At 41.6% G+C, this 24,169-nt stretch overlaps 1 protein-coding gene across 10 annotated transcripts in view; it reads left to right on the top strand.

Annotated features, from left to right (window-relative positions):
- The window catches only part of PRKAG2 (protein kinase AMP-activated non-catalytic subunit gamma 2), a 421,068-nt gene that overhangs the window by 379,885 nt on the left and 17,014 nt on the right, over positions 1-24,169 (top strand). For all 10 annotated transcript variants that reach the window (XM_064275064.1, XM_064275063.1, XM_064275065.1 and 7 more), the window contains 2 exons: positions 18,993-19,074; positions 20,145-20,203. In XM_064275064.1, coding sequence (XP_064131134.1) covers positions 18,993-19,074; positions 20,145-20,203 — 141 coding nt within the window. The remainder of the gene's footprint in view (positions 1-18,992; positions 19,075-20,144; positions 20,204-24,169) is intronic.

Raw genomic sequence — 24,169 nt, 5'->3', positions numbered from 1 at the left:
GCTCGTAGGACCTGTGTTTGCTTTGACTTTTACTCAGCTTTTCCCTTTCCATGTAATTGACTTTTTTGAATTTAGAATTTAGTCAAAGTGAGTAATATGTAAAAAAAAAAAAAAAAAAAAGTGCTGTACAGACCTTCAGAGGTCTCTAATCTGGTAAGTATCATTTATGAATCAGTAGAAATGTGCATACATCATCACTTGGAAGTCATTTATTCTCTGAGCCTTCAAGCTTTGAAGGAGCTAAATCGATTCCATGGAATTAAGGGGGGGTGAGGGGGTTGCTTGGCATTGGTTTAAACAAAGTGAAAGACATATTTGAAAAGGCATAATTTAGAACATTATCTGGACCCAAACTTCAGTAGCAGCCATTTTTGCACCCTTGAGAGCAAAGAGCAAACAGGGCAAACAGTACAGGGCTAGCAGAGTACCGGACACACTGAACACACTAGCATACACATATAACGGGGTACTGTGTAGCCACTGGGGTCCTGATGGTGCAGTGGTTAAGAGCTCGGCTGCTAACTAAAAGTCCTGCTAAGTCCTATAGTGTTGCTTTGAGTCAAAATCAACTCAACAGCAGTGGATTTGGGTTTTGTTTTTTTTTATGTATCCGTTAAGAATAATGAAAAATTGTATGTGTCTGGAATATATTTACTATTAAGTGAAAAGCGTAAGTTAAAGAACACTATGTGTATTATGACCTAGTTATTCTGAGGGTAAGGGTATCAGAGCCTGACCTCTGGTCTGCTTATGTGAACTCTGGTATAGGAAACAATTTCATCCATTTGCAAGCAGACTACAAAAGATGTCTGCAGACAGAAATGGGAGACCAGGCCAGATCCACAAGAGCCGGTGTAAAAGGCTGTCGTGCCCCAGAGTGAGAGACCATGGTCGTGGACACAGCTTTTCAGTTTCCAACCCAGTCTCTCAGGGGCCAGGTCAACCTGCTGCAGTTGCTGCTGTTGTTTCTAGGTGCCATCAAGTCCGTTCCAACTCATAGCAACCCTATGTATGGCAGAACGAAGCACTGCCCGCTCCTGCACCATCCTTACAATCGTTGAGCCCATCCTTGCAGCCATTGTGTCAATCCATCCCTTTGAGGGTCTTCCTCTTTTTCACAGACCCTCTACTTTACCAAGCGTGATGTCCTTCTCCAGGGACTGGTTCCTTCTGATAGCATGTCCAAAGTACGTGAGACAAAGTCTCACCATCCTCACTTCCAAGGACCGTTCTGACTGACTGTATCTCTTCTGGCAGTCTGTGGTATATTCAGTATTCTTCACCAACACCGTAATTGAAAGGCATTGATTCTTCTTTGGCCTTCCCTATTCATTGTCCAGCTTTTGCATGCATATGAGGTGATTGAAAATACCATGGCTTGAATCAGGCACATCTTGGCCCTCAAAGTAACATTTTTGCTTTTCAGTGCTTTAAAGAGGTCTTTTGCAGCAGATTTGCTTGATGCAATATGTCATTTGATTTCTTGACTGCTGCTACCGTGGACATTGATTGTGGATCCAAGTAAAACGAAATCCTTGACAACTTCAATCTTTTCTCCATTTATCATGATGTTGCTTATTGGTCCAGTTGTGAGAATTTTTGTTTTCGTTATGTTGAGGTGCAATCCATACTGAAGGTTGTAGTCTTTGATCTTCATCAGTAGGTACTTACGTACTCTTCACTTTCAGCAAGCAAGGTTGTGTCATCTGCATGACGCAGGTTGTTAATGAGCTTCCCTCCAATCTGGATGCCGTGTTCTTCCAGTAGTCCAGCTTCCCAGATTATTTGCTTGCAGATTGAAAGTATGGTGAAAGGATACAACCCTGACGCACACTTTTCCTGATTTTAAACCACACAGTATCCCCTCTTGGAACTGCTTCTTGGTCTATGTACAGGTTCTTCATAAGCACAGTTAAGTGTCCCGGAATTCCCATTCTTTGCAGTTTTATCTGTAATTTGTCATGATCCACACATTTGAATGCCTTTGCATTGTCAATAATATGCAGGTAAACATCTTTCTGGTATTCTGTGGTTTCAGCCAGGATCCATCTAACATCAGCAATGATGTCCCGCATTCCATGTCCTCTTCTGAATCCGGCTTGAATTTCTGGCAGTTCCGTGTCGACATACTGCTGCAGCCATTTTTGAATGATCTTCAGCAAAATTTTGCTTGCTTGTGATATTAATGATATTGTTTGATAGTTTGCACATTCTGTTGGATCGCCTTTCTTTGGAATGGGCACAAATACAGATCTCTTCCAGTTAGTTTGCCAGGCAGCTGTCTTCCGAATTTCTTGGCATAGATGAATAAGCACCTCCAGTGCTGCATCTGTTTGTTGAAACATCTCAGTTGGTATTTCATCAGTTCCTCGAACCTTGTTTTTTGCCAGCGCCTTCAGTTCTGCTTTCGTGGAACCTACTACAGCTCAGTTCCATGAAATCACTCTGGGTTTAACGCGCCTTATTTCTACTGGTTGTGAACACCTAACAACCAGTGTAGATCTGTGCTCTGGCCGTCTCTCAGTCCTGATAAAGTACAACTTGAAGTGCTGCCCTCGAGTGTTTTCCTACACCACTGTCCAGTCAAGGCCAGCCTGCCATGCAGAGCTATCTGTAGACTAACCCCACATTTTTCCTCCTCAGTTGCCGTAGGAACTCCCACATGAGCCATCCATCCGTAGGAACTCCCACATGAGCCATCCGTGTGGACTGAGGAGTAGTAGGCAGTGCCGCAGGCATCCTGTCAGGAGTTTGAGTTATCTGGTAAGGCACCTTAGTACTTTCTAGAGCCCGTTCCTGCTCCATCTCGCACAGCCTCTCCACTTGACAAGGGAGGGCTGCTGTACATGCCCAGCACTGTGGCTCAGGACAGAGGCTCAGGGAGCATGGTTATGTGGCACCGCCTAGTCAGCAGTTCGGTCTGTGCCAGGGCCTTGGTAAATCAGGAGCTGTTTTTCAAAAAGAAAAAAATTATCCACCGAAGAGGGTGTGGATTTTTTCCAAAACCCTAGAAGTTTGCCTGTGACTGTCCTGTCAGTACTTGCCAGAGGGTTCTTACAGCATCCCTTTGCTTCAGCTATTCGTAGGTTGCTGGGCGAGAGGCTGGGTGAGAGGCCCAGGCGGGAGCAGCTTGGGCTTGCTGTAGGGCCTCCTTGTGCTCCTGTCCCCTTTGGAAACAGTCGGCCTGTACAGGTTACTCAGTACACCTGTCAAAGGAGCACACTCAAAAGTGGTGCCTGTTGCCTTCAGAGCCTTTCTGAGCATTGTGAATGTCAGGTGGTAGGCAGCACAACAACTTGAATTTCAGCTTGGAGGGGTCATCTCAAATGCTCCAGGCCATCGCCATTCCCCACCTTGAAGCCTGACTGCCATGTCAGACCCCTGAATTTTTGTGGGATTTATCCCCCACCCCCATCTAAAATATTTCTCGTTTCCTACTTATCAGATCCCATCAGCACAATGCCATCAATGTAGCGGAGCAGTGGGGGTGTCGTGTGGGATGTCATGATGATCAGCGTCTCTGCAGACTGTATTAAGTCAGCAAGAGCACTGACGTCAGCCTTGCAAACTGGCGAAAGTGCCAGCTGCTTGTAGGGGTCCTTGTAGACTGGTATGGAGAGAAAAGAGCTTGTTGGGGCAGTAGCTGCGTACCAGGTACCAGGAGCTGTTAGATTTGCTCTTGTTAAGATACTACATCTGGAACGACTGCTGCAGTTAGTCACCACATGGTTAAGTTTGCAGTAATCTGCACCCATTCTCCCGGATGCATTCAGTGAATTCACAGGCCTCACAGGCCACACAGGCAGGTTAGGTGGGACTAGGATAGGCCCACGGCCCATGCACCTTTCACATCTTTTGGTGGTCTGTCCATCTCTGCGCTCCTCCTCCCCCTACCTTGTCCATTTGTTTTGCTAACCTGGTAAGAAGAGGAAGTTCCCAAGGCTTCCTATTTGCCCCTTCCCACTCTCATGCCCCTTGCTCCGTGGATTGGAGGGCCAGTGTAGGCATTCTGCCCGTGGTCAGGTATACGTTCAGGAACTGAAGAAATGACCACAGGTTGGACCTGTGGACCTGCTGGGCCCTTGTGTTTGAACTTGGGCTAAGAGTCCATCTGTCTCCTGATGACCATTGCCCCAGCTTTAAGTAATGGACCACAGTGGCATTTTGAGTGCCTAGGAATTAGTGTTAGTTCAGAACCAGTGTCTGGTAATCCCTGAAAGGTCTGACTTCCCTTTCCCTAGGGTATAGTCACACTAGTAAATGACTGTAGATTCCTTTGGGAAAGGCTTGGAGGCAGATTAACAGTATATACAGTGTTGCAGGCTATGTCTTTAAGGGACCCAGCCTCTTCTTCAATGCAGGCGCTCTGGGTCTGTCAGCTGGCTTAGGTCTGGAAACGGGGTGAGAGACCATGACCCTACTATGATGCTTCAATCAGGCTGTTGGCCTAGACCTTTTCTTGTTATATAGATGAAGTGATATTTTAGAAGGCTGTTGTTATGTTTCATTCCTGGTGCACTGTAATCTGTCAGCCACCACCAGATATCCCTGTGGATCAAAACATTCTGATCACCACGACTTTGCAGTTGCCCTTTACAGAAGTGTGCCTGCCTTGCCTTTGGAGGTTAAGCACTACCACATGCCTTCTGCTGCAGGACCCCATTGTTAACACTGAAATCAGGGGGTCCTTCTCCATGGCGGTGTCTCTTGCCATTGAATCTACCTATGGAGCATAGCCAACACTGAACTTTTCAAGGTTGGAGGTACTCCCCGCACTAATGTATTTCTCAATTACCTAGCAAAGAGTGTGTCCTCGGGGCCTCCTCAGGGAATGGAGCTGGGAGTTCGGTGTGTAGGTCACACATGATAAATGTGCCCTAGCCTTCCTGTCTCCCTATGCCTGTTGTCCTCTTTTTCATTATGTATCGCTCTGGCATCTCAACCTCAATAAACATGGAGTCAATGCACTGCGTCTCAGCCAAACAAGCCACTGCCAGCTGCACCCACTAACGCATTAAATCCACAATAGCTCTGTGCCACCAGGCCTCACCTAAATCAGTAAGTTCTACCAAGTCACGTTCCTTCCCCTTGGTATAACATTTTTAGAACCTATTCCCACACATACTCCCCAGATATAAAATAGCAGAGTCTTACCGTTCTTCTGGTGCATAAACTATTTCCTCCTCTGGAGCATGCTGAAATCTGTCCCTAGTCCTGGTTAGTTTTAGTGGCAGCAAGGGGAGTTGTGGTTGTCTTGAGAAGAATGAGTATCCTCCTGCAAGGCACGTGCCCCAGGTAAGCTTATTACTCAGTTTCCAAGCAAAGGAGGGCTGTTCTCAGACCTTGGAGGGCCAACCATTTCCACTGCCGAGGGAGGCTCACAGTGACTCAGGGGTTGAGGAGTCTCAGTTTTGTCTCAGTCCAACCAAATATCCCCATTCCAGGTTTCAAGGTCCCACTTCTTCCAAATTAATGCCCCAACTTCTATATGGAGACTTGGTAAGGCTGTTGCAGAGTTAAATTTTGTGTTTAATTTTGGAAATATTCACCCTGTAGCCACAAGAAGTAAGAGATTGTTTTACAGTTGCCATAGACATGCTCAGATCTAACCATGATTTGAGTTGAGAGTTCAGACCCCAGCTTGTTGCCTCCTCTCTGGAAGCGCTGCAGTGCACTCATGAGAATCCATCCCACACCACAGTCCTCATGGTCATTGTTACTGATGGAACCGGCAGGTGCAGCAGCCATGTCAGCCCCCAGGGCACCTGCTCAGTGGGTGATTTGTCAGTCAGTCACAGGTGATGATTCGTTTTGTCATGATGCCACTGCTTGCCTTGGGTGACTAGAGCCCGGTTTCCATCGGCAAGGAGCTCGCCACTGTGCTTAGGCCCAAGGGTGTGCCCAAACAGATCTTCTTGGAGATCTGTTCCTGGAGCCACTCCTGGCATCAACGTCTGTATCAGTCAGGGTCCGGTCAGGAGACAGAAGCCACAAAAGTTGTAAGAACAGAAATTTAACACAGGTGGATGTTAATTAAATATAAATTTAACTGTGTAACTGAAAGGGTAAATAAAGACCTCTAAAGCAGTGATTCTGAAAGTGTGATTCCTGGATCAGCAGCTTCAACCTAACCTAGGAATTTAATGGGAGGTGTAAATTATTGGGCACCACCTCTGACCTCCTGAGTCAGAAACTCTCGGGGCGAAGCCCAGGGACCTGTGTTTTACCAAGTCCTTTGAGTGATTCTGATGCATGCTGAAGGTTGAGAACCAGTGTATCATGGAGGCCAACTCAGACCCCTGCGGCAATGTGCTGCTTGGCTGGTGCTGTGTCTCTGAGCAGGAGTAGGGGTTTGATGGAGCTCATACTGCACATGATAGAAAAACTATAGATTGGATTCAGCTGCCGCTACGGGGAGGAAGCAGGGGCCCAGTTACAGAAGCAGTGCTAACGTGAAGCTCACAGGAATAGCAAGCAGACAGGAAGCCAACAGGTAGCAAACAGGAAGAAGCATGTCCCTTCCTCTTACTTAGCTTTGCAGTCTTATCCTAGCCTCCTTCATTGTCAGAGCCTAATACAGAGCCAGCTGGCAAAGTGGAAATGGGGTTTACAGAGTCCCAGCATCACAAAGCAGAGCATAGAAGGGTAGGCTTGGAGCTGAGGGACAATAACTGGCACAGTAGAAAGGGAAGATACTTCCTATCCCTTTCCAAATATGCCCAAGTAGTGCAGAGAAAAATAGATATGATTTAATGACTTTACATTCTAAAAGAGTGTGAGAGGCTCAGAAATATATTTCATAATGGAATCATCACTCCCTAGGATTGGGGGGAAAAAATTAATAAAGGAACTTAGAAAAGACATTGCCAAAGTGTTAAGTGAATAGGTCAGGATGCCAGAAGACCAGAGGTAAAAGGAAAGAAAAGATAGATTTTTCAAGTAATGGTGTGAGGAATGTGCTGTGAGTCCCAGATAAGATTTTTACGTGAATTGTTAATAAATAAAAGAAGTAATAATCTCTAGGAATCTGTCATGAATTGACAAAAACAAGCCATAGAAAATGAACGCAATTTCCATTTTTGACCATTCAGTAGATGTGGTAATACCATTTACAGACAGGCCAATCTGGATTTCAGCGAGACAGTTGACAGTCTTGCAAGATGTCCTAGTGGATAAGATGTAAAGCATAGCTTGACAGCACAGTGAGTGACTTAATGGCTGGTTGTAGGAGCTTTAGAAGTGTGTTGATTAAATCCCAGTCAACCTGGAGCAAGGATTCTTGTTGGATGTCTCTTGTGAGCCATGTCAGAATTCTCTCAGACCACTTTTTACTCCAGCCACTACTCACTCCGTGCAGGTGGTGGCCAGACAGGACTCGACCTCTGCACTACACAAGAGACACAGTGAGCAAATCCTACGTTCATTGCTAACTGTGTGGTAAAGCTCAGTGTGAATGCAATCTCAAAAGGGTGGAAAGGGACCCAGTCCTCCGCTTCTCAGTTTTCCATCTTCGTTGCTAGCCACTCACAAGGCACGCTCTCTCTCCAACCCTAGCTGGGTCAGAGCCCAAAACTCATAAGTAGATGGACACCATCCTTCAGACCGGCTGCCCATGCAGCATTTCTCAGACTCTAGCCACCCAGAGCTAGGTCAGAGCTCACAGGTTAGAAGGGCACCTTTCAGAATGCCAAACGAGCAGATGGCAGCCTCTGCTGGCTCTCACTGCCCTTGTGGGTTCATTAATTTGCTGGAATGACTCAGAATTACAGTTACAAATTTATTACAATCAAAAGGATACAAAACGAAGAGACATATAATGTGAGGTCTGGGAGGGTTCCTAGTGCAGTGCTCCCATGTCCCAGAGAGGGATTCAGTGTGCTTTCCTGTGCATGGTCACCAACCAGGAGCTCCATCTGAGCCGTAGGGCTCAGGGCTCTTATCAGGCTCACCAAGTGGCTATAATAAATTACTTCACACCTCCTGAGGCATAGTAGTCATCTTTCTGGCCCTCAAGTGATCTGGTCAGCCCCTACTCATTAGCCTCAGGTGTTAGTCCAGCTAGACCTGAAAATAAAGGCCAAATTGCTTTCTGCAAGGTGATTCCATACCCCACACTGCAGGCCTACATGCACCTCTGGCTTCCTTAGTGACCAGAGGACAGAAGCTTCCACCTCTAACCCTCAAGTAGGTAGTTCTCGGATGATACAGTCTTTTTTCAACCTCCAATAATTCTTAGAAAAATTTTCTGTGCAGTCAGACTTGTCAGATATGTTTTCAGTTCCATTTGGAGACATTCCTTCTGGAGTCATCTGCCTGCCTGCTCTACTCTAGGCACTACAAGTCTGCTACCATCTCAAGAGTTTTCATCTCATCGTGTAGGAACTACCACCTCTCTCCTTTCTTGGAACTTGTTTCCTGGACACCGTTTCTGCTTTCTTGACTTATTCCTTCTTTTTCGGGGGAGCACATTGTCCAGTAGCCTCCCAAGAAAAGATGCATGGGAGGTAATTATTTGAAATTTTGAATATCTCTCACACTTGATTTGTAGAGCGCTTTGTATAGAATTACATACAGGAAATCATTTTTATTTAGGATTTTGAAGGCATCATTCCATTACTACTAGCTACCAGTGTTACTGAAGAGAAATTCGTTATTTTATTTTTTAATCTCCATCCTTCATTGGTGATTTTATTTTCTCTCTGAAACTTTTGAGCTCTTTATACCTGATGTTTTGAAATTTTGTAGTAATGTACCTTGTATCTTTTTCCTTTCTGGTCCTGGGTTCTGGTGTGCCTTTTTAACGTGACATTCATGCTGTTCAGTTCTGTATTACTTGTATTCTTTGATAATTTTCTTTGCTACTTTTTTTCTATTTTTGGACTCCGGTTAGCAAATCTTGGACCCCCTGAGTTGATCCTTTAATATTCTTGTCCTTTCTCTTTTTCTCTCTATGGGGTAAAGAATTAGGTACCACAGGTAAATTGACCTTTGCCCTTAATTCCTGAAAGGTGACTCTAAACCTTTGGAATTTCCTGAGTAATTTAGATGCCTTTACTATCTAGACCTCTAGACCACACCTGGGGGGCTATACTAATGGGTGGGTGCTGGCCTGACCAGAAAGTTCACTACATGGCCTGATATTAGCTGTCCTCAGGGGAGGTGTAAGCAGCCATGCTTACATAATGAAGTTAAGAAAGGCTCTGGACATGGAAGCTTCATGGGCTTCCTGGTTGGGGAAGGACATCGAGGCACATGAAGGGGTTGTATCGCTTTGGGACATGGAAGTTCCATGCCGGGAACCCTCTCAGATCTTACCCTATGTGTCTGTTTGTATCCTTTTTTGCTATAATAAAGCTGTAATCGTAAGTATAGCACTTTCTGTGAGTTCTGTGAGTCATTCCAGCAAGTTATTGAACCCAGAGGAGAAATGGGAGCCAGCAGGTCAGAAATGAGGGAGTCTAAGGGGAACTCCTGAGCTTATGGCTAGCGTTCTGAAGGGGTAGAGGGAAAGCCCAAATTTGTAGCCAGCAGGTAAGTAGTGAGGGTGTTGTGTACACTCCCAAACTTGTGTCTGGCATCTGCCTATTTGGCAGTCTGAAGTACCATGTCTTTTTAACTTATAAGCTCTGATCTAGCTCTGGGTGGATAGGCTCAGAGAAAGAAGTGCAGTGTGTGCAGCTGGTGTCAGAACTGAACAGAGAAGTAAAAAGTGGGGATTTTCCGTCCTCATAATGTCTCCTTATATTTTTGTTTTGCAAGATTTTTTTTTTTCCACCCCTTCTGGTAAGATACAGGTATGCGCCACTCAACATCCACAGTACGTTCTGTGAAATAGGACGCTATGTGATTCGCATGTTGGGTGAACACCATATCGTGTACAGCGAAGAGGCATGCAGAACAGACACCGGTTGTGTCTGGAACGTGCACCACAGTTACCACTGCACTGAGGGACAACATAAAAACTTTGGCTCCGCAGCTGCCGCCAGTCTTGTGTAGTCACCACCCAGTTCACAAGAGCCACACCTGGCCACCACCTTCCCACCAGGGCACATACTCGCTGTCCAGCCAGCTGCCTCCTAGCCCCCCATCCCGCCCTTCTTCCCTGCCTGGCTTCCCCATCTTCCAGCTTTGGCCTCCCCAGCCTGCACCTCTGGGAGGCTTATCACTGCAGGAGGAGCCGTAGCAAGCAGGCCTGAATGTCACTCGCAGGGTGCCTGGGCCAAGTGGGCAGTGGCCCTAGTGGGGCATCCCCCTCATCAGCTCTGCAGCATACGCGTGCTCCTTCCATGAGGCAAGCGTGGTGGGACAGGCAGCCGGGAATGGGCCAGAGAGCTAGTGAGAGACAGACCAGATCTCCCTACTTAGCAGAGTACACCTGCCAATTCTACATCTCTGATCGGGATAAACTACCACTGTCAAGAGTATTCAGAGCCTCAGATTTTAGTCTTACCATGTTATGAGTTATGAGTTTGCTTGTCTCAGTACTTGAGCCTGTGCCCAACCCCTCCCTAGCACAAGGCTAGTAAGTTCGACCTTCCTCTTTGTTAAGCCATTAACCACTCTCTGCTTTTTGTATTATTATTGTTTGGATTTATAGGTGACTCCTAGTTCATTATATTTCTAGTTTATATTCCTCATAGTTTGGGAACACATTTTTAAGAGGAGACATTGTCAGAGGTGTCTTTATTCTGCCATTTTTAAACTTAAGGAGTCACAGGGAACCAGAAGTAACAAAAGGGGGATAAATTAGGTACTTTGGGGGTAAAGGGAAAGGAAATTTTGATTTTGGTTGGAGTGATATGGGTAGGTTTTGTTGTGGAGTTTGAAGTTAAAGATGAATTTCAGTAGGTAGAGTTGAAGGTAAGTTCATTTGAGGTAGAGGAACATTGACAGAGAGGAGAAAATGGAAGATAACTTCAAGGAATAAGGAGTAGCTAGAGGTAAGGCTAGATTATGGAGGGTCTTGAGTATAATTCTTAAGAATTTGGACCTTTCTTTATGCAGTGGAGAGCCAGCAAAGGCAAAGTACCATCAGGTATTGTTATATCCATTGGACAAACTTTGATGTAAAAATTTAGTAAGAAACCCAATGGGATATTTTTAAAGAGCTTTAACTTTTCATCAGCATTAATTGTAAAAGCCCACAATCAGTCTGTTTACTGAAAATCACTAGAACTGTATGGGAACCAGATTCTCATTTTTTGGAACATGAATGTCCAACTTGGCATTGGATTGCTAGAATCTCTTAGAGCAACTAAGGCCTGCTTACTATTTTTACAAATCATTTCTATGTTAAATTTTTATCTGCCATCTTTCTTTACCTAGTCATTTACATTTGGCTGTTTGAAAAGCCTATTAAAAATATGTTTTTTATAATTGATAACAGTTTGAGCAAGTTGCATGTATCAGTTGAAATGAAAGGAATTTCAAAGGTTCTCAAGACCCCCAGCAATTTTTTTCTTCAAATTAGAACTGTGTCAGTCCTTTTTTTATCATGTTTTTGGTTCATTGGAACAACCTAACTAACACTTTCCCTAATGATGAATTTTCCTAGTTTTGAATTATCCCTCAAACAGCTACATGTTTTTAAGAAAGCTAAATTTTGGAAGCCTTCATTATTGTGAATAATACCACAAGAAGCAATAGGCAAAATTACTGAGTTAGGGGCATTCTGAAACCTTTTTCTCTGTGGTACACGTAGGCATTTCTTGTCCATTTTAGAATATTATATTAGGTTTTTGAAGGATGGAATTATGCCTTCTTCTATGATGCATGGCCTGTCAACAGTTTGTGTGGGTAAAATTAAAATAGTAGATCATTCTCTGTCAGGTTATGGTATGGAAGATCAAAGCCTTTATTCTCTGGCTTTCAAGCCCTGGGACTATGGGATATCTTCATATACAGGCTCATTTAATCTACGCAGTAAACCTGCAAGGAGAACATTCTTTATTAATCCCACTTTATAACTAAGAATACTGAGTTTCAAAGAAAGGTTAAAAAACGTAGCCAACGTCCCATACCTAGTAAGCGGCTAAGGAGGTTGCTCCTTGTTAGTACAGCTTTGCATTATACTTGATGACACCAGAAAAAACAAGGTGGGATGTTTGTGTGTTATTTCATTTTGAGAAATGAAGTGGTGGAATGGTTTTGTAGAAATAACAGATTTTATGTGGAAAAGTAAAAGTTGAAGCAGGTCTAGTAACTAAAATAGAAAAAGAAGATGGTGTTTGACCTCACTCAGCGTGTTCCCCTTCATTGTTTTCTCTTCTCTTGCCAAAGCGATATCACCTTTCTCATTTAATTCTTAATGTTCTCTTTGCCAGAGAACTGCTGCTTCGTTGTTCTTTGTTCTCACTTTGTATCTTGCCATTGACCTACTTAACATTAGCAATATGTTTCCTCTCAGGTTAGCTTAGTTCAGCATAGGTTGTCAGTCTCTAACGCCATATTATAGGCGTATCCATAGTATACATTTGTCACATTGGGGACACTCGACTGAAAAAGGATCAATGCTATGCAGTCATTTCCTTTTTCTTTCCTGTAAGAAATCCTGAGACTCATTTAGTGGCCTTGCAGCATTTAGGGTGCTGTTTAAGAGCTTTTAGGGGGCAGATTAATCAGAGAAGTTATTGTGGGAAAGCAGGGTTTTTTTGTTTTGTTTTCATTTCTGACAGAACAGTCTTCATTTTATTGGAGTGTTAAACTCCGCTCATGTTGGTGGTGTTTATGTTTCTAAGCTTAAGATTTGAGGAGACTCTGTAATGTAAAAATATTTATTAAATTCTGCTGGATAAAAATGTGATAATTTGTACAAAGCAGAAAGATTAAATATTAAAATCAAATAGGAAAATATTAGCAAATTAAATACCTGTGTTATCTTTTTTTCTTGGGTTCTTTTAATTACTACACATTCTAGCCAGGTCCTCTTGTTAGTAGAAGTCCATGCTGCTCAGCCATCTGTGTCTTGAAGCTGAGTGACCCCCTGATATGGTATTCTTTTCCAAAACTTCTAAAAATGTGTCCACTGAAGGACAACCTCCCTGTTTGGCTCTCACACAAAATCTCATCCTTAGTTTAACTCCATTCATCTCATAGGCCATATTAGAAAAAGCATCTCCTTGATTGGATCCCAGCCCTTCAAGGGTTGTATACAACATTGGTTTAATTTATATGTTAATGGCAATTGTGATTGAATCATATAATAAACGTCTAGACTAGCATTTAATTAGAGTGTTTAGTGGATTTTCATTTAATGTAACTACTGCTGCTGTAGATGGGTTTAAATCTATTGTTTTGCTTCGTGTTTGCTACTTTTCTAGTTTGTTTTGTTCCTTTATTCCTGTTTTCCTATTTTCATTTGGTATTCTTATTCCATTTTTTCTCCTGTTAGCTTTTTAGTTATGCATTCTTCTTTAAATCTTTTAATTGCTACTGTGTAGGTTGCAATAGGCATCTTTGCCTAATTACTCCTTATCTTGTAATACCTTTACCATCTTCCAAACATTGCAAGAGCCTTACAATGGTTTAACTCCGTTTGTTCCCCTCCCACCCTATGTGCCATTGCTGTCGTATGCTTTACTACCATATATGTTGTAAGCCGCATAAGATGTTATTATAACCCTTTCACTGTTTATGTATAATTACCTGCGTATCTGTCTTTTCTGGTGTTTTTCATCTCTTACTACAGTTCTTGGCAGCTCTAGAATCTTTCTCCTTCAGCCTAAAGAGCCTGTTACTACTCCTCGTAGTGCAGGTTGGCTGGTGATAGCTTTCTCAGCTTTTATTTTTTTTTTTTAAACCTTACTTATTTTGTCTTCCTTTTTGAAGAATGTTTTCACTGGTGTCTTAGATATCTAGTGCTGCTATAACAGAAATACCACAATTAGATGCCTTTAACAAAGAGAAGTTTGTTCTCTCACGTTCCAGTAGGCTAGAAGTCCAAATGCAGGGCGCCGGCTCCAGGGGAAGGCTTTCTCTCTCTGTCAGCTCTGTAAGAACGTCCTTGTCCTCAGTCTTCCCTTGGTCTAGGAGCATCTTCACACAGGAAGCTCAGGTCCAAAGGACGTGCTGTGCTTTCGGCACCGCTTTCTTGGTGGTAGGAGATCCCCGTGTCTCTCTGCTTGCTTCTCTCTTTTATGTCTCAAAAGAGATTGGCTTAAGACACTATCTAATCTTGCACATCTCATCAATATAACTGCCACTAATCCATCTCATCAGATCACAGTGATAGGATTTACAACACATAGGGAAATCACATCAGATGGCAAAATGGTAGACAAATCATACAATACTGGGAATCATGACATAGCCAATTTGACAGATATTTTTGGAGGACACAGCTCAATCCATGACAACTGGATATACAGTCTAGACTGGCAGCTTTTTTTCTTTCAACATTTTGGCCTTTGTACTTTGTCAAAAAGTCAGCAATCGTCTTGTTGCTTTAAAAGGTAAAGTGTTCCCCCCCGCCCCCCGCCACAACTCACTCCCCCACCCCGGTTCATTTTGTATTTTTTCTGCCTAGGGTTTGTTGAGTTTCTTGAATATAAAGATTAATGTCTTGTATTAATTTTGCAAAATTTTTAGCTAAAAAAAAAAAAAAAATTATTTCTTCAAATAATGCTTCTTTCCCATTCTCTCTTTGCTCTCCTTCCGAAACTCCAATTACACATGTGTTAGACCTTTTCATCATGTCTTACATGTCTCTTATTCTCTGTTCTATTGTTTTTCCATTCTTTTTTCTTTCTGTGCTTAGTTTGAATATTTTCTGTCTTTCATGTCCACTAATCCTGACTTCTACTGTGTCTACTTTTATGTTAAACCTATCCTGTGCGTGCTTAATTTTAGATAGTATATTTTTTGGCCCTAGAATGTCCATTTGATTATTTTTACTAGATTCCAATTTTCTGTTGAAATTCATCTAATGAAAATGATTTAGAAAATGACTTCAGAAACATGCCAGAATGAATGTGGAGCTCATTCTTTGTAGTTTTCTTTTAAGAATTGTAGCTCCTTGAATCCTGCCTGTGTTGGTTGCACTCCAGTGCCCTCAAATAGTGTTTTATATATTTTGTCCAGCTTGTATACTGTATTTTTACGCAAATAAGTGCACCTCCTATATTTGTTTCCCAACAACACCTTCCCCCCACAAGGTATTTTCAAAAGCATGTTATGCTAATTTTTGTACAGCAACAAAATAAATAAATAATAATTTTTTTTTTTTATAGTGGTGCTTATAAAAATACCTCATGGAGGGAGGGCACAGTTGGAAAATGCACATAGAAGGCAGATGTTGTTTGCATAAAAATACAGTAGTTGTTAGCTATTTCACAATGGCGAGACTTGAAATTTTCTGGAACAGCTTTTTGATAGCTGTGATCACTTAGGGCACCATTAATGATCCTAATGGATGGTTTTAATACTGGTTTTCTGTGCTAAGTTGGTTACTTTGGAGAAAAAAATGAACAATTTGTAGTTTTAAAAGCTGCCCTCACTCCCATCCTCCTTAGAAAACAAACTAATTGGGTATTTAATGTACTTTAAAATTTATATGTGACTTTTCCTTCATGTTTTTTATGACAATAGGACCACAATTAGGGGTTTCTGGGATATCATCCAGGTAGACATAGCAAACCACTCAAATTGGCACATTGTCCTTGGATGCCATTAAGTTACTGTTTCTGTCCATGTCACTACGTTGGCCTGATTTACTTCCTTTTCCAGTTCTCTGCTAGTTCATTCAATTAATACAGCATCCCTGTTGTATTCAGAACTCAGTACTGGTCTGGTTTAAGGTGAATATATAAAATAATTAATACAGTTTCCCTTACCTACCGTATAGTAGTTCTTGTGCTCTTGTATAGACGAGCCAGACACATACATCGGTAATTCTAAATGAAAGTAAAATGCGTCACAATAAAAAAATATTATTCATAGAGCCTGATTTCGTGCTCTAAACCAGTTGCTGTCAAGTCAGTTCCAACTCATGGTGACCCCATGTGTTTCAGCGTAGAACTGTGCTCTGCAGGGTTTTTAATGGCTGACTTTTTGGAAGTGGATCACCAGGCCCTTCTTCCAAGATGCCTCCAGGTGGACCCACACCTCCAGTCTTTTGGTTAGCAGCCGAGTGCATTAACTGTTGCACCATTTGATGTTCTAGGCTCCTGTAATTCTTACCCGTTGCTTTTCTGTCGTTAAGTTAACAAGAGGCTTTGAGATAGTGATTGAGAATAGGTAGTGACAGTTGCGTCAGCAGTTTGGAGGAGGAAGTGCAGGTCAATTATTGACCCACGCCTTCTTTCTTCAAATGCAACGTCTGACTGGGCTGGTTTGAAGAGAAAATGCCGGCGAGTAAATTTTTGCGGCCAGCTCTCCCTCCTACATAGCCCAACTCCCCCTTTCATGTTCCACTGCTGCAGTATGCAGTAAGGAGCAAGTGTTTGCTGCTTTGTGCTCTGTTTACAGCTTTGGGGCACCAAGTCATAAATCTTGCCCAGCCACAAATGACAGAAACCATTGGTATGCATGAGGCTACCCTGTCCCAGAGAGCTTTTTGATTTCAAATGCCTTTTCCCCTGGCTTTGCTTTTGCTTATAGGTGACACTCTGGCTCCCTGATGGTTTAAACACACTACTTATATTTTTAACACATTTTCATAGCCCCACTCAGCAGCAAGCCCCACCCTGTCACATCCTACCCTCGGAAACAGGTGCCCCTGCCACTCAGAGCGCCCAAGGTTGGCAGGCATTGTGGGGTCCAGCCGGGGCAGGGGTGCCAGGTTGCCAAAACCGCTCCCCTGCTGCCCAGGCTCACAGCCAGAGTCTTCCCACTGTGACCTTCATGGGGCTGTGGGGCCACGTGATAGGCAGGACCCAGCCAAGCGCTCACCTGAGGTGTCTGCAGTGGGAGCTGCCTGGCTGTGCACCGTTCCCCACCCCCCAGGCCTGGACATCTGGGAGCCCTGCACCCCGCAGACCGAGGTGCTCACACAGCGTCCTAATCACGGGATGGCGTATTTCACAGAACACATCATCAGCATTAAGTGACACATACCTATATAAAAATATATATATATAAAAATATTTTCCAAGGATTACTTTTTTTTTTTTTTTAAATGGTCCTATCTCCTTAACATGGAAACCCTGGTGGTGTAGTGGTTAAATGCTACAGCTGTTAACCAAAGGGATGGCAGTTCGAATCTGCCAGGTGCTCCTTGGAAACTCTATGGGGGCAGTTCTACTCTGTCCTATAGGGTCGCTACTCTGTTCCGACTCAATGGCACTGGGTTTGGTTTGGTTCTGTCTCCTTAACATAGCAGTTTAATTTGTTACTTACTTCCCTTTGGTCTTTTCCATTTTAACAAATGCTTTATAAAATTATCATAATGTATAAATTTATTGTCTGCATTTTTCACTGCCATAAGCATTTTTTTTTACTTTAATATTGTCTTTATAATTATACTACTTTAATTGCTGTTTGCTATTTTGTCTGATCGGTATGCCAGTATTTAACATGTTTTTGTTGGTCTTGGTGGTGATAGATGTTTTTCTGGTTTTCAGTATTAGAAATAATGATATATTGAATATTTTTGATTCAGGAATCCCACTTGTAAAAACTTAGTGTGAGTAAATAATTCCACAGGAAATAAAAAGCTGTTGGAGAAACAGTGTGAATATTTGAGTGATTCTGATATAGTTTTACTTTCAAAAATACTTTTATCCGTTAATGTTGCCACCAGTGGTTTTATAACAGCACGTGTTTTAGGAGTTATAACTTCAAATATTGACTAAGTTAGCAGCTATACGTGATATTTTAAATTCACTTTAATTTGCATTTCTTTGGTTATTGATTAAGATCGGACAATTTTCCTTGTATTTCTTTGCTGTCTGTATTGAGAAGATCATTTTCAGCACTGAGCTTTTGGCTATTAGTAAATAATCATATGTTACGGAGTAGAACTGCCCCATAGAGTTTCCAAGGAATCCGCCAGGCGCTCCTTAGAAACTCTGTGGGGCAGTTCTACTCCGTCCTGTAGGGTCGCTATGAGTCGGAATCGACTCGAGGGCACTGGGGTTTTGACTGGGTATACCTCCTTTAGCTGGTTTGGTATCCCAAAGGATATTTGTTAATGGGTATTAAATGAGGTACCATGTGTGAGCCAGGGCTTCAAACTGGTTTGGTCCAGTTCGACCCCCGCTGATAATTTACATTTCCACCCCCAGATACACTGAATCAGAATTTACATTTTAACAAGATCCCCAAGTAATTCTTATGTATTAAAGATTATGAGAGCCACTGCTCTGCTAGTGGTTCTCAGAAGTGATCCCTAACCAGCATCATTAGCATAGCTGGGGAGCTCTTTAGAGATGCAGATTCTCAGCAGGGATTCAGCAGGGATTCCATCCACAGTGAAGCAGGTCAAAGCCCTGGTGGGAGTGTGCTCTGAACAGTGCGCATGACATGTACTAGGCACACGGTCAGTGTTTGTCTCTAGAAAATACAAAAATGCAAGTGTGTTATATCTTTCATAACTCCTCTTTCTCTGCCTCAGGAAAATGAGAACGTTTGCTTGCTTATTGAACATATTAAAAACATTTACATTTCAAGTAATTTGATGAAACTTCAGTGTTTTCAAACGAATGAATAACCACATTCAGGAGGAGTTAGACTCTGAAGGTTAATTCTTTTATACAGTTTTAATTATATAAAATGTGTATATGCAAGAATCTTTACAAACAATAAGAAAAAATCATTTTGAAGTTAATTGCATTGTTTCAAGTTTTGAAAAATAATCTCCAATCCCCACATGCCCGTGTATATTATAGAAAAAGAGTTTTGCTAATGTTAATACATTCAATTATTAATATTTTCTCAAACTTGGAAAGCTTGAAGATAGTTGATAAGCTTAGATCAAATGTTTAGTTGAAGGTATTTTTCTTCCTCAGATGTTGACTTTAAAATTATGTTGTCTTTTCTTTTTCTGTTTTCCTCAGGTTAAAAAGGCCTTCTTTGCCTTGGTAGCCAACGGTGTTCGAGCAGCGCCACTGTGGGAGAGTAAAAAGCAAAGTTTTGTAGGTGAGCAGGGTGGGCCTGGGGAAATCTAAAATGGGAAGAGACCTGAAAAACAGAAGGCCCGAGGCATTTTAATAGGTGCTGATTTGGGATTCAAATGAGTAAACATGTTACCAAACTAGGGAACATTCATGCTTTGATACACTGGGTAAAATGCAGCTACCAATAAATTCAAAACACGGGGGTATTTTTATTGGATTTCTTTTAATTTAGCAACTTTTTGGCTTATGTGCCTCTGCCAGTTCCTGTGAGCTCGGTGAACAAAATCTCCATTGTAGTCCCACTTCAATTAGAGCCCACAGGGTCAAGGTTTCAGCCCAGAATGCTGTATGCCTTCGTGGCACATCGCTGCTCACCTCTTTCGCATATGCCGTTTGGATAGGGCGAATGAAAATCATATAAAGATGATCCATATCTTTGTTGTACAATTAAAACATTGTACACAATTAAAAACGTCGTGCAACTTAAAGCTACGTAAACTTCATCATTTTTCATCTTAGAAATCATAGCAGACAGGGCATATTGTTTTTCGTAGTACTCATCGTGTTGTATTGAAGTTACCTGCCTATGTCTGCCTCTCCTTCAAGGTTGTAATTTCCTCACAGAAAAGGTTCACCTCTCTTTCACCTTTGTGGTCCCAGAGTCTAGCAAGTAGTATGCACCCAATAAACAGTGGCTCCTAAAATCTTCTCTCAGAACCATTGTTTTTAGAATGCTGTCCAGGGAACAATCCAGTTACCCATAGAGCATTTATGTTTCTAAAGCTTATGTTCTTATTTTAAAGTGTTTTGAATAATCTGTTGTGGCATTTTGTATCAGTAAGTTTTCTCTCATAGATTTGCCAAACACTGTAATCAATTCCATTGTACTTTCTATCAAATTTAATTTCATCTAAATTTTTATATCTAGTTTAGATAATTATTATATTAATAAATTCATAGTTTTAGGTAACATATTAAACTGTGTGATATCTTTCAAGTTTATATTTTTAAAGCCCTTCTGGTAAATATTCCAGGTTTTCTTGTCATTTGAAATTTTCTTAGTTTTACTTCTAACATAATTCTTTGTTCCAGGAATGCTAACAATTACAGATTTCATAAACATACTCCATAGATACTACAAATCGCCCATGGTGAGTGCCAACAGTCCTTCTCAGTAATTGGAGCTGTATGCGTCCATGTCCCCATAAAGGGGTGTGGACATTTTAAGGTTCTTGTGGGACTTTTTCTTTCTTTTTGGTACAGGAGTGGCGGCGGTGGTTGATTTTTCAAGTATATATAATGTGCAGGGAACTTCAGTATAAAACAGCTTTGCCCCAAATCATTCACACGTTTGAAGCTTGAAGAAGGTAGTCTCGGGGAAAATAAAAAGAAATCCTTGGGCTGGTGAAAGTCTACATGCTTATTTATTACCTAGATGTTCTGTAAATTTCACTTGAATTTTAACTGATCCATGAGGGCATTGTGGACATGTTCTAGTGTTCAGACCTTGCCTCAGACCTGTGAATGAATTGAATGCACCCTCCCTCCCACCAAGCTCCTTTCCAGGGACTGACTTCAGTAATGACCTCACTCTTGAGATGAGACTGCCACAGGCTTGTCTTTATAGGCCTGTTATAAGAATAGTTAAGTGCAGTTACCCCAGCAATTACATAACAAGAACTGTATGCATTTTGGGCTTTTAAAGAAGTGAAACTTAAAACTGAAGAAATTAAGTTTTTGACATTTTTCTGCCAGTTATTGACTAATTTTAGTGGCAGAATTCCCTGTCCAGTTGAGAACCTTGTTGTTCCATAAGAGCATACTTTGAAAGCCACTTCTGTCTTTTAATGTTTGTTTTATTCAGAGGGAGGGGAAGGAGGGGCAGATTTGTATACTTTATTTGTTTCTTTAACTGTTACTATTTTGGGTATCTAAAAGGTAAAAGTCAATCCATTTAATACTGTTTTTATGTGTAATGGTCAGTAACGCCCAATAATTAAATTCCTACATAAAATGGGAAAATAAGCTTCTTTGTAAGACATACTCTTAAAAAGAATTTTTACCAAAATTTAAGTATTCTGTATTTACTTCAAAACCATGTCTGATTTGTTAAATATTACCAATGCTAGTAAATACGTAATTTTCCTTATAATGGTCCTATCTCTGCTTTTGGACTAGCAAAATCAGCACAAATGTGGTTATTAAATGAATACATTTTGATAAAATGCAATCAAACTACATATAGCAAATCTCAGCATTTGTTAATTAAATCAAAATTGTTAAAAGCAATTACAGGCATACCTCATTTTATTGCGATTCACTTTATTGTGCTTCACAGATATTGCATTTTTTACAAAGGGAAGGTTTGTGGCAACGCTGCATCAAGCAAGTCTATCAGCACCATTTTTCCAACAGGATGTGCTCACTTCATGTCTTTGTATCACATTTTGGTTATTCTTGGAATATTTCAGATTTTTTCATCATTATTATATCTGTTATGGTGAGCTGTGATCAGTAATCTTTAATGTTACTCTTGTGATTGTTTTAGGGCGCTACAAACAGCACCCATATAAAACGACGAACTTAATAAGTGTTGTGTGTGTTCTGACTGTCCCACTGACCAGGCGTTCCCCCATCTCTCTCTCTCTCCTCCGGCCTCCCTATTCCCTGAGACATGACGGTATTGAAATTAGGCCAGTTAATAACCCTGCAATGGCCTCTAAGTGTTCAAGTGAAAGGAAGATTTGCACATCTCTCACTTTAAATCAAAAACTAAAAATGAATAAGCTTACTGATGAAGGCATATCAAAAGCCAAGACAAGCCAAAAGCAAGACCTCTTGTGCCAAACAGTTAGCCAAGTTCTGAATGCAAAGAAAAAGTTCTTGAAGGAATTAAAAAGTGCTACTCCAGTGAACACATGAACTATAAAAAAAAACCAAACACCCTTATCGCTGATACAGAGAAAGTTTTGGTGGTCTGGATAGAAGATCAAACCAGCAACAAAGTTCCCTTAAGCCAAAACCTAACCCAGAGCAAGACCCTAACTCTCTTCAATTCTGTGAAGGCTGAGAGAGGTGAGGAAGCTGCAGAAGAAAAGTTTGAAGCTAGCAGAGGTTGATTCATGAGGTTTAAGGAAAGAAGCCATCTCCATAACATAAAAGTGCGAGGTGAAGCAGCGAGTGCTGACGTGGCAGCTGCAGCAAGGGACGCAGGAAGTCTAGCTGAGATAATCGATGAAGGTGGATACTCTAAACAACAGATTTTCAGTGTAGACTAAACAGCCTTATATTGGAAGAAGATGCCATCTAGGACTTTCATAGTTGGCAGTGAGGGGGTGAGGAGATGTTAATGCCTGGTTTCAAAGCTTCAAAGGACAGACTGACTCTCTAGTTAGGGGCTAATGCAACTGGTGACTTTAAGTACTCATTTACCATTCTGAAAATCCTAGGACCCTTAAGAATATGCTAATTCTACTCTGCCTGTGCTCTATAAATGGAACAACAAAGCCTGGATGACATGGTATACTGAATATTTTAAGCCCGCTGTTGAGACCTATTGCTCAGAAAAAAAGATTCAGGATATTACTGTTCACTGAGAATGCACCTGGTCACTCAAGAGCTCTGATGGAGATGTACGAGGAGATTAATGTTCTCATGCCTGCTGACACAAAGTCCCTTCTGCAGCCCATGCATCAAGGAGTCATTCTGAATTTAATTCTTACTATTTAAGAAATAGATTTCATAAGGCTATAGCTGCCATAGATAGTGATTCCTCTGATGGACCTGGGCAAAGTAAATTGAAAACCTTCTAGAAAGGTTCACCATTCTAGATGCCATTAAAAATATCCATGATTCATGGGAGGAGGTCAAAATATCAACATTAAAAGGAGTTTGGAAGAAGTTGATTCCAGCCCTTACGGATGACTTTGAGGGGCTCAAGACTTGAGTGGAGGAAGAAACGACAGTTGTGGTGGAAATACCAATACAGCTGGAACCAGAAGTGGAGCCTGAAGATGTGACTGAACTGCTGCAATCTCGTGGTTAATCTCATGATAAAACTTTAACGGATGAGGAACTGCTTCATTTGGATGAGCAAAGAAAGTGGCTTCTTGAGATGAAATCTACTCCTGATGAAGATGCTGTGAACATTGTTGAAATGACAACAAAAAATTTAGAATATTGCATAAACTTAGTTGATGAAGCAGCAGCAGAGTTTGAGAGGATTGACTCCAATTTTGAAAGAAGTTCTACTGTGGGTAAAATGCCATCAAACAGCATTGCATACTACAAAGAAATCTTTGATGAGAGGAGTCAACGGATATGGCAAACTGCACTGTTGTCTTATTTTAAGAAATTGCCAAGCCACCCCAGCCTTCAGCCACCACCACCCTGATCAGTCAGCAGCCATCAACATCAAGGGAAGACCCTCCACCAGCAAAAGGATTAGGACTCTCTGATGACTCAGACGATGGTTAGTATTTTTTAGCAACAAAGTATTTTTTAATTAAGGTATGTACACTATTTTTTTAGACATAATGCTGTCGCCCATTTAATAGACTACAGGGTAGTGTAAACATAACTTTTATATACACTGGGAAAAGAAAAAATTCGCATGACACGCTTTGTTGAGATATTTGCTTTATTGTGGTGGTTTGGAACTGAACCCGCAATATCTTGGAGGTATGCCTGTATGTCTAAATTTACATCCCAAAGTTTTTCATACTCAAAGAAACATCTTTTTCTCCACTTTGAAGTCATTTTCTAATTAAAGAAAAGAAAAAACACTATTGCAAAAGCTGTTTTATTTTACAAGTATTCATCAAGTGATTTTCATATATTGACCATTTGTCCTGCAAAATTCACTTATTAATTCTAGTAGCTTTTCTGAGGCTTTGTTAGGACTTTCTGGGAGTCCCTGGGTGGTGCAGTGGTTAACACACTCAGCTACTAACTGAAAGACTGGAGGTTCGAGTCCACTCAGAAATCCTCAAAAGAAGGGCCTGGCGATCTGCTTCTGTAACGATTACAGCCATTGAAGCCCTGTGGCGCACACTTCTGCTCTGACACACACAGGGTCTCCAGGAGTTGGGATCGACTTTACGGCAACTGGCCTTTTT

This window comes from Loxodonta africana, chromosome 22, assembly GCF_030014295.1.
Source record: "Loxodonta africana isolate mLoxAfr1 chromosome 22, mLoxAfr1.hap2, whole genome shotgun sequence".
In the NCBI taxonomy this organism is placed as follows: domain Eukaryota; kingdom Metazoa; phylum Chordata; class Mammalia; order Proboscidea; family Elephantidae; genus Loxodonta; species Loxodonta africana.
Note: the sequence above shows the minus strand (reverse complement) of the source record. Positions and strands in the feature narration are given on the sequence as shown.